The sequence below is a fragment of the Carcharodon carcharias genome, chromosome 2 (genome assembly GCF_017639515.1).
Source record: "Carcharodon carcharias isolate sCarCar2 chromosome 2, sCarCar2.pri, whole genome shotgun sequence".
Lineage (NCBI taxonomy): Eukaryota > Metazoa > Chordata > Chondrichthyes > Lamniformes > Lamnidae > Carcharodon > Carcharodon carcharias.
In genome coordinates, this window is record NC_054468.1 from 93,820,803 (window position 1) to 93,835,236 (window position 14,434).

The window sequence follows — 14,434 nt, forward strand, 5'->3', positions numbered from 1 at the left end:
CTTGCACATCCTTCAAGTATGGTGCCCAGAACTGGACGCAGTACTCCAGATGAGGCTGAACTAGTGTCTTATACAAGTTCGACATGACCTCCCTACTCTTGTACTCTATGCCCCTGTTAATAAAGCCTAAGATACTATGTGCTTTATTAACTGCTCTCTCAACATGCCCTGCCATCTTCAATGACCTACGTACGTATACACCGAGGTCCCTCTGTTCCTGCACCTCCTTTAGAGGCTCTCCCTTTATTTCAGATTTATTCATTCCACTAAGTTTCTTGTATACATCTGCATAGACTCCTCAGCGAGGTCAGAGGCCATGAAGCCCAGCTTATTAAGTTCACTGTTGTGACATGTAGAACCATCATCAATTTTCAATCCGACAGCCTGACTTCCACTTCACTCAAGACCAGAACATACAGCAAACCTCAGGAGCCAGAGCTTCAAACACATGGCAAACTTCAAAATAAAACCACACCTGGATGATACTGTGAATTATTAACTTTAAAAAATTTCTCTCTCACATCAGAAAACGTGTTTTTTTATGACTCTCAAGCTGACTGGCAACCAAAACGGTGGACAAAATCTTCACCCCCTCACCGCACCCACCCCACCAGAAGGTGTAAGGACCAACTGCACTAAGGTCAATTTCTGCCTCTTGCTGACTACCAATACTGAATTGGCAGTTTCAGAGCTGAGTGATAAGTATTGCCCCCAGTTGTCTGGTGAGGTTTTTTGGGCTGTACCTGTTCAGGTATGATTTGTGTTGTTTTTTGGGTTGTACCTGTTCAGGTATGATTTGTGTTGTTTTTTGGGCTGTACCTGTTCAGGTATGATTTGTGTTGTTTTTTGGGCTGTACCTGTTCAGGTATGATTTGTGTTGTTTTTTGGGCTGTACCTGTTCAGTGTGATTTGTTGTTTTTTGGGTTGTACCTGTTCAGTCATGATTTGTCAAGTGTTTTAGGAAAACAATTTTTGAGCCAATTAGATGCAAGATTGATTGCAGACTAGGCAAGATTTTTATGTATACAAATACGAGCAGATTTCAGGTAAACCAAAGAAGCAACGTTTCATAGTGACAGAAGCATTATATACCAGGACCTTTACATCAGGTTTAACTAATAACAGGAATGTTAGGGTACCTAATGTGCACTGTGTTTTTATAGTGGTCTGTTCCTTTACTGCCACAAAGTCTCACAAGTCTAGAACAAAGTCTGGGGGTTACTCAGTTTAATTATTGTTTGGAACTTGCTTCTAAATTCCAGCTCTGAAAAAGAACATGAAAAGACTGTCTCCTTTTTGTAAAAAACGATGACACTTTGAAATGTGGAGCCTGCACGTCTACTAACCCTCTCGTCCAGCTAAAAAATCCCATTTCAAGGAATGAAAATTCCACAACGTCCAATATCAGGAGAACAGTCCAAACTGTGAATGCATCAAATATTTCAGGTATCAAATATATATTAAATAATAGTACATCAAATACACCAGGTTTCAGTTATGATACCTTTGATTATACAACATTAAAATGACTTACAGAGCCTGGAACCATCCCTGTGATAGCAGTTTCCAGTGTAGTTCCCTTCATTAATTTCACAGGTGGGCCTTGAAGAAACTTGACTTTTCAAGTGCTTCTGGGCTATTGGTGTTGATGTCACATGTGCCTCTAACACATCCTTAATTTCGGACATTTCCGGACAAGGACTATGCCACAGTGGGAGGTTTTTGGAATTCAGCGCCTCACCATCATGGTTATCACCCTGGCTGTAAATTGATCCTTCAGGCAAATCACCAGCCACCACGGAACGAAGAGGGAACTGTTCTGATGCGGCCATGCATCGGCTGGTTAACTTTCCACCACTTTGGTCACTGCAACAGGAGGTACCCGTACTCATTGGTTCTTCCAAACCAGCTGCAGGGGAATCCATCCTGCTCTTCTCAGGTTCTGATTCAAGATCTGAATCTATCACATAGGGAGATGGAGTTCTGAGAAGTTCTGAGGTAGCACAAGAAGTACCTGACCGGTCTACAGAAACCAGCTCAGAGTCACTGCTGAGCTCCAGCTCTTTGAAACTGATCAGCATCTGGTTTACATCTGCCTCAGCTGCATTTTCAGCCTCTGTGCCACTCTGAGTACATTGTCTCTCAGATAGTTTCACTTGAGTATTTAGCCCATCCAGAGAATCTCTTGTTTGCTTTCCATTGCAGGCACTCATTTGTTCTTTGCGGTCATCAGGTAGCAGAGTGAGTGCATGAGTGTGCCACAAATTCCCTTTATTGGCTGTACCTACAGCATTGCATTTACCACTGAGACACTTAAGAGACACAACTTTATCACCATCATATTTAATTTCTGAAGTTTCCAGGTGGGTGTTGTGGGTACAAATTCTATTTCCAGGCCACACTTCATCCAGGGTTGGAGTCCCTGGGGAACCACAAACATTGCTACAATGCTGTCTAATAAAGTTGCCATCCCCATTCAAACTGCTCATCTTATCTCCTGGCAGACAGGTTGGGGTACCAAATGTTGACAAGAGCGGACTTAGAATTGGTGAACCTGGTAATGTACCCACTCCATCATAGACAACTGCTGATGCCACTGAAATTGGACAGTACCCACTTACACCATTACAGCACAATGTCTCCATAGAATCCTTTGGAATTAATCGCTCTTGGCTTTCCTTAGGACCAACCTCGTTAAACTGAGATGGATGGCTCTCCATTTGTTTTGTCTGAGGAGACATCGTGGATGGCACCATGAGAAGATCCTGTGTGCCAGTACTTTCCAAAAGCAGCAAAGATCTACTGCTCTGGCGCAGAGGGTAATGCTGCTCAACCTGGGCAATGAGTTCATTTGTGTTATCACTCCCAGGCCTGAAATGACAAGGGTAATATAAAAAGGTGTACATTATCTAGACATCAGAAAAACCCAAACAAGCATTTTAAATTGTGGCACATATTAACATGAAGTGATGGGAGCACAATGCCAGACAAACTCAAATCTCCAAATGTGGCCAGAGATTAGGTTCAGTGGAAAGTTAACATTAATCTTTGATTTCTAGAAGCTGGAAATGAATTTAAGTCAAAGAGATGAGATACAACTTTAGTGTGGGAGAGATGAGTTTAGATATTATCATCCCAGATTCTAGTAAATAATTCTCACAGCTCAAAACTATTCCTACTCAATCATCTTATTCAGTAGGCCAGAAGCAAGGCTTGTGTAGAAAATGGTGATACAAAACCATAGTACAGAATAGACCATTGTGAAGCGAAAATAACAAAATATAGACAGGAGAATGTCATTCGGCTTATTCCATTCCCAGGCCATACCTAATTTAACTACTTAATCTTATAAAAACTACAACAAAACTTCAAAGTAAAACAAAGCTCTGAAATTTGTCCCTGACCCTAAGTTGAACTTGCAAAATGCCTGGAAAATCAATATAACAATAGAAATTGGGACTGCTTTCCTTACAGGAGAGAAGATTGAGAGGAGATTTGACAGAGGTATTCAAAATCATGAGGCGCCTGGACAGAGTAGATAGGGAGAAAAGGTTCCCATTGGTGGAAGGAGTAAGAACATGAGGGCACAGATTTAAGGTAATTGGCAAAAACAGCAATGGTGACAAGACTTTTTCCACACAGGGAGTGGTTAGGATTTGGAATGCACTGCCTGAGTGTATGGTGGAGGCAGGTTCAATTGAGGTATTCAGGAGGGAATTGGGTTATCAGAAAAGGGAGAATGTGCAGGACTGCAGGGAGAAGGTGGATGGGGGGGGGAGGCACCAGGTGAATTGCTCCTTTAGAGAACCAGCACAAACATGACAGGCCGAATGGCCTCCTTCTGTGTTGTAGCCATTGAGATTCTGTGAAAATTACAATCTGTAAAATTAAAACAACAGTCAATCCTAAAGAAAGTGGATGAGTTATGTTGAGTGGGGTATTTCATCAACATATATTTAGACTTGCTTTTCTAACCTTTAAATCTAAATTATTTTTTCAGAAATGTTTTTCATAGGTTGTGGGCATCACTAGCAAGAACAGCATTTATTACCCATCCCTATACAGCTCTGTGGGCTGCTAGGCTATTTCAGAAGGCAGTTAAGAGTCAACCGCATTGCTGTGGGTCTGGAGTCACGTGTAGGCCAGACCTGGTAAGGATATGAGTTTTCCTTCCCTCACAGACATTAGTAACCAGATGAGTTTTTAAACAGCAATCTGTAGTGTCGTGGTCAGCAGTACTAATACTAACTTTTTCTTTAAAAAAAAGATTTATTTAACTAACAATTTAAATTTCCCAATGCTGTGATGGGATTTAAATTCATGTCTCCAGATCATGAGTCCAGACATCTGCACTACTAGTCCAGAAACCTAACCACTATGCTGGCATATACTACCTAGCACGATACAGCCATAGGGACTTGCATTGACAATCTATTCAGTTTATCTATTACAGTGTGGAAAAACTGTTCATTTCAGTCTATTTGAGCCTCAATAAGTTTCAGTAAGTCTAAAATCAAGTTTGAAATAAATGCATACGAACATATGAAATAGATGCAGAAGTAGGTCATTTGGCCCCTCAAGCTTGCTCAGCCTTCAATAAGATCATGGCTGATCTGTTTGTGTTTCAAGCTCTGCATTCCCATCTACCCCTGATTCCCTTGCCTAACAAGAATCTATCTACCTCCACCTTAAAAATGTTCAGTGGCCCCACTTCCACATTTTAAAAAATTCATTCATGGGATGTGGGCTCCGCTGGCTGGGCCAGCATTTACTGCCCATCCCTAGTTGCCGTTGAGAAGGTGGTGGTAAGCTGCCTTTTTGAATCGCTGCAGTCCACTGCTTTTGGGGGCAGAGAGTTCTTAAGTCGCACAACGCTCAGAAAAAATTTCTCCTCATCTCTGTCTTAAAAGGGCAATCCCTAATTTTAAAACAGTGCCCCCAATTTCTGGACTCACCCACAAGAGGAAACATCCTTTCCACACCCACCTTGTCAAGACTATTCAGGATCTTATATACTTCAATCAAGTCACCCCTCACTCTTATAAACTCCAGTAGAAACAAGCCCAGTCTGTCCAACCTATCCTCATAAAACAACTCATTCATTCCAGGTATCAATCTAGTAAACCTTCCCTGAACTGCCTCCAATGCATTTATATTCTTTCTTAAATAAGGAGACCCAAACTGCACACAGTATTCGAGATGTGGTCTCACCAATGCCCTGTATAACTGAAGCATAACATCCTTACTTATACGTTCAATTCCCTTAATAATAAAGGATAGCATTCCATTAGCCTTCTTGATTACATGCTGTACCTGCATACTAACTTTTTGCGACTCATCATGAGGACACCTAGATTCCTCTGCATCTCTGAATTCTGCAATCATTCTCCACTTAAGTAATACTTTGCTTTTTATTCTTTCTGCCAAAGTGAACAACTTCACATTTTCCCACATTATACTCCGTTCGCCAGATTTTTGCCCACTCACTCAACTTACCTATATCCATCTGCAAACTTATGTCTTCTTCACAACATACTTTCCTACCTATCTTTGTGTCGTTTGCAAATTTAGCTCCAATGCCTTCGCTCCCCTCATCTAAGTCATTGATGTAAATTGTAAAAAGTTGAGGCCCCAGCACAGATCCCATGCAGGACCACACTAGTCACATCCTGCCATTCAGACAAAGACCCATTTATGCATACTCTGTTTTCTGCCAGCCAGCCAATCCTCTATCCAGGAGAATAAGTTACCCCTACAACATGAGCTTTTATTTTCCACAATAATCTTTGATGTGGCACCTTATCAAATGCTTTCTGGAAATCCAAGTACAGTATGTCTAGAGGCTCCCCTTTATCCACAGCACGTTACTGCTTCAAAGAACTCCAATAAGTTTGTTAAACATGATTTCCCTTTCACAAAACCATGCTGACTCTTCCTGATTACCTTATGTTTTTCTAAGTGCCCAGCTATAACCTCTTTAATGATCAACTCTAACACCTTCCCCACGACAGACATCAAGCTAACTGGCCTATAGTTTCCTGTTTTCTGTCTCCCACCCGTCTTGAATGGAGGGGTTATAATTGCTACTTTCCAGTCTGATGGAAGCATTCCAGATTCTAGGGAATTTTGGAAAATTAACACCAATGCATCTACTACCTCATTAGCCACCTATTAAGGCCTTAGGATGAAGTCCATCTGGACCCGGAGACTTGTCAGCCCGCAGCTCCATCAGTTTGCTCAATAATGCTTCCTTAGTGATTGTAATTTCACCAAGTTCCTCTCCACCTCCTGATTTATAGCTATTACTGGAATTTTTCTTTTTAAACATCTTCTATAGTGAAGACAGAAGCAAAATATTTCATTTCATCTGCCATTTCCTTGTTATCTACTATTAACTCCTGCTTCTCACCCTCTAGGGGACCAACACTCACTTTACCTACTCTTTTCCTGTTTAAATACCTGTAGAAACTCTTGCTATCCATTTTCACATTTCTAGCTAGCTTCCTCTCATACTCTAATTTCTTTCTCCTGATTAACCTTTTAGCCATTCACTGTCACTCTTTATATTCTGACCAAATCATCTGACCTGCCACTCATCTAGATTAAATCTCATTTTTTTTCGAAGATCAGGTCAAGTCCTTTCTCAACATCTTTCCTGAATAATAACAAATGAGATTCCTTTCATATCAAGTTTTAATTCGTGGTCACTCTTCTTTGAGTCTTTAAAAAAAGACTGACGTATTTTTGATGTAAAAATGCATTACCTGAAAATATACATATTTTAAATGTGGCCTGAATGAACAGATGTATAAAGATAAAATAATTAAACACATCATGTTGCATCCCAGAACGCGATCTGTTATTTTTGTGAGAAGTGTTCAAAGATTGGGACTTATCTTGGAATCATAGATGGTTATAGCACAGAAGGAGGCCATTCAGCCTGTTGTGTCTCTGCCGGTTCTCTGCGTTAGCAACTCAGCTAGTCCCACTCCTTTGCCTTTCCCCTCAGCCCAACAATTTTTTTTCCCTCAGATAATTAGCCAATTCCCTTTTGAAAGCCACAAAATCTGCCTTCAGCATACTCTCGGGCAGTGCATTCCAGATCCTAAGTACTCAGTGCATAAGAAAGATTTTCCTCTTCTCACTTCTGGTGCTTTGTCAATCATTTTAAAATTGGTGTCCTATGGTTCTCAACCCTGCTGCCAATGGGGACAGCTTCTATCTACTCTGTCCAAACCCACTCATGATTTTCAATGCTTCTATCAAATCTCTCAATCTTCTCTTCTCTAAGAACAGCTCCTAGTTTTCCAATGTATCCATATAACTGAAGTCCTTCATCTCTGGAGCCATTCTTGTAATTTTTTTCTGTACCTTCTTCCAATATTTTCACATCCTCAAAGTGTGGTGTCCTGAATTGGACACAATACTTCTGTTGAGGGCGAACCAGTATTTTATAAAGCTTCACCATAACTTCCTTGCTTTTGTGCTCTAAGCCCCTAGTTATAAAGCCCAGGATCCTAAATGCTACATTAACTGCTTTTGCAAGCTGACATCTGCACATATACTAGGTCCCTCTGCTCCTCCACCCCCTTTACAATTGTATCCTTCATTTTGATATTGCCTTTTCTCATTCTTCCTACCAAAATGAATCACTTCACACTTGTCTGCATTAAATTTCATCTGCCATGTGTCTGCCCGTGCCACCAGCCTGTCCATGCCCTCCTGAAGTTCATCACTATCCTCGTTACAGTTCACAATACTTCCAACTTCTGTCTCATATCCAAATTTTGATGTTTTGCCCTGCACACCCAAGTCTAGGTCATTAATATAAATCAAGGGAAGGAGTCCTAATACTGATCCCTGGGGAACCCTGCTACATACTGTCCTCCAGTCTGAAAAACAATCAATCGTTCATCACTACTCTCTCTTTTCTGTCACTTCGCATCCTGGCTTCCACTTTCCCTTTCCATCCTATGGGCTTTAACTTTGCTGACAAGCCTGTTTTGTGGCACTTGATCAAATGCTTTTTGGAAGTCCGTGTACACCACAGCAACTGCAAGTACCCTAACCAACACTCTCCGTCGCCTCATTGAGAAATTCAATCATATCAGTTAAACGCGATTTGTCCTCAGCAAATCAGTGCTGACTTTCCTTAATTAATCCACATTTGTTCAAGTGACTTTTAATTTTGTCCCAGACTACCACTGAGGTGAAAATAACTGGCTGGTAGTTGCTGGGCTTATCCTTACACGTGCTTTTTGAATTAGGGTGTAACATTTGCAATTCTCCAGTCCTCTTGCACTACTCCTGGATGTTAAAGGGTGTTTTGTTAGCAGTGTAGATGGATTTTTGCTCTATTTGCAGCCTATGTCATGGCTGCTTGCACTGACTGCCAAAGTAGCACTGATATCCCTCCACTGCATAGTACAATCCTAAGATCAGTTTCTACATCTAAATCCAACCTGCACAACTTCAAGGTTGATATTGTCCATCAAATTCTCAGGGACAACTGTAGTTATTAGAAGGCCCCATGTGATAAATCTCACAGTAAATGACTCAGGGCAAGGTACTTCAGCAGAATATGACCAACAGTTTATCTTGCACAATTAAATGCATGTATTCTGGAAATGGAACCAGCGTCTTTCAAAATCCATATTGCTCTTCACACATTTGTGTGCATTTACCTGCTGAAAGGAGTAGAGGTGACTTTGGGAGATGACATAGTGGAAGGAAGGCTACTGTCAGCAAGTATCCTTGAGCTGGTTCCCGTAAAAATTGAGACGCCCAGACCATTGGCACATCTTGTTTTTTCCTGCTGTATAAGAGCTGTATTCCCAGCAAGCAATGGACTTGGATCTAAATTAGAAAGCCATACATAGTAAGCACTTATGTTATGATTCTAGGTAAATAGCAAAAAGAGCTACTCCATCAGTTAATAAAGAGGTTGGCGAACAAAGTGGATTCTCCTTCTAACAACTATACATAAACATTGAGAAGGCAAGCCGAGAAACCAAAGATATGAAGTACTTACTTCATGTATCCCAGGTAGGTTTCCTTTTTTCTTGTTGAAAATATTCTTCCTTACAGGGCAGTACAATAATACATCCTCCTAATTTCCTCAGTCCCACAGTGCAGCGATGTCAGTCTGTAGTATTACCCAACAGAGCATGCCATTTACTTACAATGCTATCAGGGAGCTGGGTTGCTTTTGAGACCCATCATGAAATATCTTCCTGCTCTGTTTCAATATCAAGCCAGTGGAAGCAAAGCAATGTGGGAAACAGTTCAATACTGACCCAAAAGACCAGGTAATTAGGAAACTCCTGCTCCAAAGTGGTCGACCTCTTAAATGACCAAAAATGGAGATGTACAGAGCTCCACCAATATGATTAAAAGGAGAACATTACTATCTAGTCACTAGGTAGGCACTCATCATCCCTCAAATGATTTAAAAAAATTGTTGGGTCTTACAAAAAGCTGTTGTTCTGTCGATGTGGCAATTTATGTAGGGAAGGATAAAAAGGAATAGTAACTTAATCCTAACAAAGTAGTTCTCAAATATCCTTTGGTGGCATGAGATGAGAGAATGTCCTGATCAATGTGTGATATCAAATGGCTGCTCAACTGCCAGTTAGAACTCCAGGGGTTAGAGTCGCCAAAGACCAAAAGTCTGAAAATTAGTGGGTTGAAGACAAAAAGGCCCAAATGTTTTTTTTTTGACAAGGAATCATGTAATTACAACTCTGATTTCTCCAACTAAACAGATATTATCAGGAAAGATGATATTCAAATGCAAAATTTTAACTGAAAAAAATTGAAGCACAGATTGAACATCAAATTTACCAATTTGAATCAGATCTCAGAATGGTCCTGGACAGGAATTAGCTGAAGAACAAGTTGCACTAGGTGGCTGTCCCTAGTCATATAGGCAAGAAAGGCCCTAGATTACATGGCTAGTCTCAGCTGAATTAATTGATTTTTCAAGCTAAATCTCAAAAGCAACCTAGCTCCTTGATGGCATTGTTAGGAAATGGTGTACTCTGTTGGAGAGTGCCACAGAATGAATTTTCTACACTGGGTAACTGAGGAAATTAGGAGGATATATGATTGCATCGCCCTGTAAACAAGAATACTTCCAACATAAAATAGGAAAACCTGGGTACCATAGTTAGCCTGACCTTACTTGCATTAGTGGAGGGGAGAAAACAGCCAGGTTTTCTACTCCTGATCTCTAACAACACCGTTGGGAGAGCACTTGTACAAACATTCAGGGAAGACAGAATTAGGCTCTTCTGTAATGCCTCCTTCAAATGAATTGCATACAAACATGCAACATCAAGGTTCACATACAGCCAAGGTACCAGAAGGCAACTAGCACCCTCTTCATCATTTTCCAATAAATAGTCAAAACATTGAGGAGGCGAAAGGAGTACATTGATGGAAAAGGGTGCAAAAAGACAGAGGGCTATATTTCCAAGCTCCATGCGTTGCAAAAGATCATATTCCCCAGGAGAAGTTGAAACATGGGAGGTAATGAACCCAGAGAAATTGACTTCAGACTTAAATTGGACAAATGGAGGACATCTCATATGACAACTGATGAAGTTCTCTGAAATGACATCTTTATTTCACATTTTTATAAGCTTTACCTCTAAAGTCAATCTAACCAGCCAATTGAGGAGGAAAAAGCACTAGTCAATAGCCTTCGCCTTTCAATGGCTAAACAAAAGAAGTCTGTTGAATCTGGATGGAAAACCTGACCCAACATCAGGTACATATTTCACAATATATGAATTATGCACATTATTGACCTGTCGAGTTTGAATTTGAACAAAAGCTTGACAGTTAACTGTTCCCTGGTGCATTCTCCAAGGCAATGTCTCTACCAGAGTCCATTTGTCAACCAATCACCGCTCTCTTCTCTTGCAATATAAATTGTTCCCTTTACAATTGGTATTCTTGTGAACTGTCTTGACAAGTGCAAAATGAAAAGCTTCGACAGCATGTCTCTTTTGTCAGCAATAAATTATTTATTTAGTAATCAATAAAGACTTGCATTTCTAGAGGGTTTTTCACCTCAGAATGTCCCAAAACATTTCACAGCTCATTAAGTATGGTTATAACGTAGGAAACATCCCATCCAATTTACGCACAGCAAGGCCCACAAACAGCAACGTAATAATGACCAGATCATCTATTTTTTGAGGTGCTGGCTGAGAGATAAATGTTGGCTAGGATGCCAAGGAGAACACCCTTCATCTTCTTCGAATAGTGCCATGATCTTTTACATTCATTTGAGGGGAAAGACCAGGCCTCAGTTTAACATCCCATCCACAAGGTGGCAGCTCCAACATTGCAGCACTCCATCAATACTGCATTGTAGTGTTAGCCTAGATTTTGCATTCAAGTCTATGGAGTGGGATTTGAAACCACAAATTTCTTGCTCAAAGATAAAAATGTTACCAACTGACCCACAGCTGACAAATATATATTGCACCGACAATCAACAACTTTGGTGATAAGATGGAAATTATAAATGGGACTGAATATTAACATTTTGCTAAAAATTACAAGTCATGGGTCAAATGCTAATTTAAAACAGAGCAAGATCTCAGGTTTCAATCCAGAATATGAATGCAGCCATCTGCAATATAGCTCATTTCTTCCTTCAACTACATTCAAATTGCCCCTTATGCCTCCCACCTCTGAACCCCTAATCCCATTCATCATACTATACCTTTTCTCATCGTAGCAGGTACTATAGAGAGTATGTTAGGTGCCTCGATGTCATTGCCAAGTGGGTTAATGTTAGCTGCACCATGTTGGTCATCTAAACACAAACAAAACCCAGAGAAACAGGCCAGAAAGTAATACCCCAGAAAGAGAAAAAGAGAATGTCAGTCAGTAAAGAACAAAAGCATTCCTACTTGTATTGCAAGCCATAACAAATATTCGCCCATTGAAAACAATGTGAGCAGGCAGGTCACTGAATATTCACACTATGAATTTTACATTCAGTTTTACCTTAGATTTCCAGTGACTGCTCGGTATAAGATTCTCACACACTCTCATTGTGTTAAATAGGAGAAAAGAGCACAAACATAAACTAGCCAAAAGCACCAACAGCATTTTTGTAAAACAAAAAAAATCCAAAATATAACTTTTTTCTCCCCTACCCCCAAAGTCTACATAGGAAAAGAGATAGTAGGGCATTCCCTGCATCAGAGAGCACGTCCATACTAGAGACTAGCTTTGTGTTGCTGAAATCATATCTAATCAAGGCCAGATTTACACAGACCAGACTCAAAGTATGTAACCCTTACTATGCTTCAAAGAAAATCAGTTCAGCATCATCAAACATGGCAGCAACTTTTAAATTCAGTCATGTCTCTCTATTTTTCCCCCAAAGTTCTATTTATTTAACAGTACACCATGCACTAATAAATGTATGTAGCTAATTCAGCCTCTGTTAAGAGCATAGGTCTGATTTAATATTCTGTCCAATCTTCACGGTGCTACAATTTACCCATTAACACAGTAACCTTGCTATAAAAACTTCCTGGGCACCTCAAACATGTTAATTATAGCAAGGGGTGCATCTTAGTAAATTACAGCAGTATAATAACATGGTAAAACGAACAGCAATGTTTGCAGACATTTTACTAAGTGTTTAAAAAAACAGGCTTTTGCTGTTGCATTGCTTCTTATAGGATGAACTATTATGGTGGAAATATTAAGTCAACAAAGCTGGAGAATGTTAGTGTCATCAGTGGACTGTCCTTGGAGCCTACTTAACAATCTTGAGTTCAAATGTCACCGTGGTTAGGTTGACGAGTTGAATTTAACAAACGTGATTATTTTTGGGCTGGCAACAGAAAATGACCATGACAGTGCCAGAATGTTGCAAAAATCACATCTAGTCCACTCAGGCCCTTCACAAAGGAAATCTGCCCCTGACCCCGTCTGGCCTACACGTGATTCCAATGTCATGCAATATAGTTTACACTTAAACTCCTTGGGGCAACTAGGGATAGGCAATAAATACTGCCACATCCTAAGATTAAAAAAAACATATTTTCAAGTCTGACCAGGAACCTCAGACTGCACAGGGCTAGTTGGCTGTGGTTCACTGTTCTCAGGTTTTTTGTCAAAACTCTCCTAACTGCAAATACGGGCAAAGATCTTACCACACAGTAAGCAACTGGGACAACTTTGCTGAAGGCCATTCATGTTGTGGCAATCGCAAGTAGTCAACCATGTTTCTCACAGTGCTCTTCTATCAAGCAAGCTGTTAATTCATCTGCAAGCAGGCCGACATGTAGTTTTCAAAGAAATAGATGGATTCTTAGAATACAGTTCTAAAAGCATGATAAAAATCCCACACTCCAAATAAAAAAAACCATTTGACTTAAGAAATTACAAATCAGTGGCCTTAATTAAAATTCATAGTAAAAGATTAGGCCTGCAGATGAGGTATATGGATTAATCCAGCAAGATTACATGTTGTAGGCCTTTCTGAAATTGGTACCTAACCAACAGCAAGAGCAACACCAACATATACTGTGAATAGAGTTTTCAGGAACTCTGACAAACCCTAGTCTCAAAGAACTAGTGGGCCTGTTTTAAATTCTTCATTACCTAATAAAAACAGTGTTTAAGGTGTGTTGAAGACTCCTTTCTCAGGACTCTGAAGACCTGATGCGGTGTCACGTCAGGTTCAGTACACATCGCCGCACTTGGCTTAACTTAAACAATTTGGTCAAGGTAATATTTTTAGTCTACTAAGGAAGCCCATCTCCTAATAGCAATTGGCTTTGAGTCTAAACCACAGTTTATGATACAGACTTGAAGATCAGTTTACTTAACACCTGTAAAGAGCATTAAGTGTTTACTCATTAATCTGTCTGGAATATAAGTGCTGGTATTCTCTTATTAGTTTTACAAAAAAGGTTCAATTTAGATCATTACTGCTGGTGCCTTCTTTCTTCCACATCTAATTCATATTACGACTAACTAGAGCAGTGAAGCAGGAAGAGGGCAGATGCTAGCATTAACAGAACTAGACAAGGTGAAGGCAAGTGAAGAATTTATTTTGTATTATTCAACATACCCTCCACATTGTCAGATAGCATTGAGTAACTATGGCATCCTCCTTCACTCGCCTCACTATTACGACACACCTCTACCTCATCAGCACTATCGTCCAGGAGTGGTAATGGAAGAAAACCATCATCAGTTGGATCCATGTAGTCATAGAAACCAGGAATTAGAAATGTAATATTCTAGAAAATAAAAATACTTCTACCTCAGAATAATCCAATCTAATCTAAATGATGTATTAAAATCAGATTATTTACATATCCACATACAAAGCAACATACCTTGTGAGAGCCCCTTATCTGTCTTTTTTGACAGAAATATTAACCCAATTTGG

General features: G+C 40.1%; 1 protein-coding gene across 1 annotated transcript in view; it reads right to left on the reverse strand.

The window, feature by feature from the left end:
- pask (PAS domain containing serine/threonine kinase) overlaps positions 1 to 14,434 on the reverse strand; it is a 137,868-nt gene that overhangs the window by 17,834 nt on the left and 105,600 nt on the right. Inside the window, exons 9-12 of the mRNA XM_041205884.1 lie at positions 14,111 to 14,282; positions 11,738 to 11,830; positions 8,685 to 8,856; positions 1,535 to 2,871 (exon numbers count right to left, since the gene is read on the reverse strand). Of these exons, the coding sequence (XP_041061818.1) occupies positions 1,535 to 2,871; positions 8,685 to 8,856; positions 11,738 to 11,830; positions 14,111 to 14,282 (1,774 nt within the window). The remainder of the gene's footprint in view (positions 1 to 1,534; positions 2,872 to 8,684; positions 8,857 to 11,737; positions 11,831 to 14,110; positions 14,283 to 14,434) is intronic.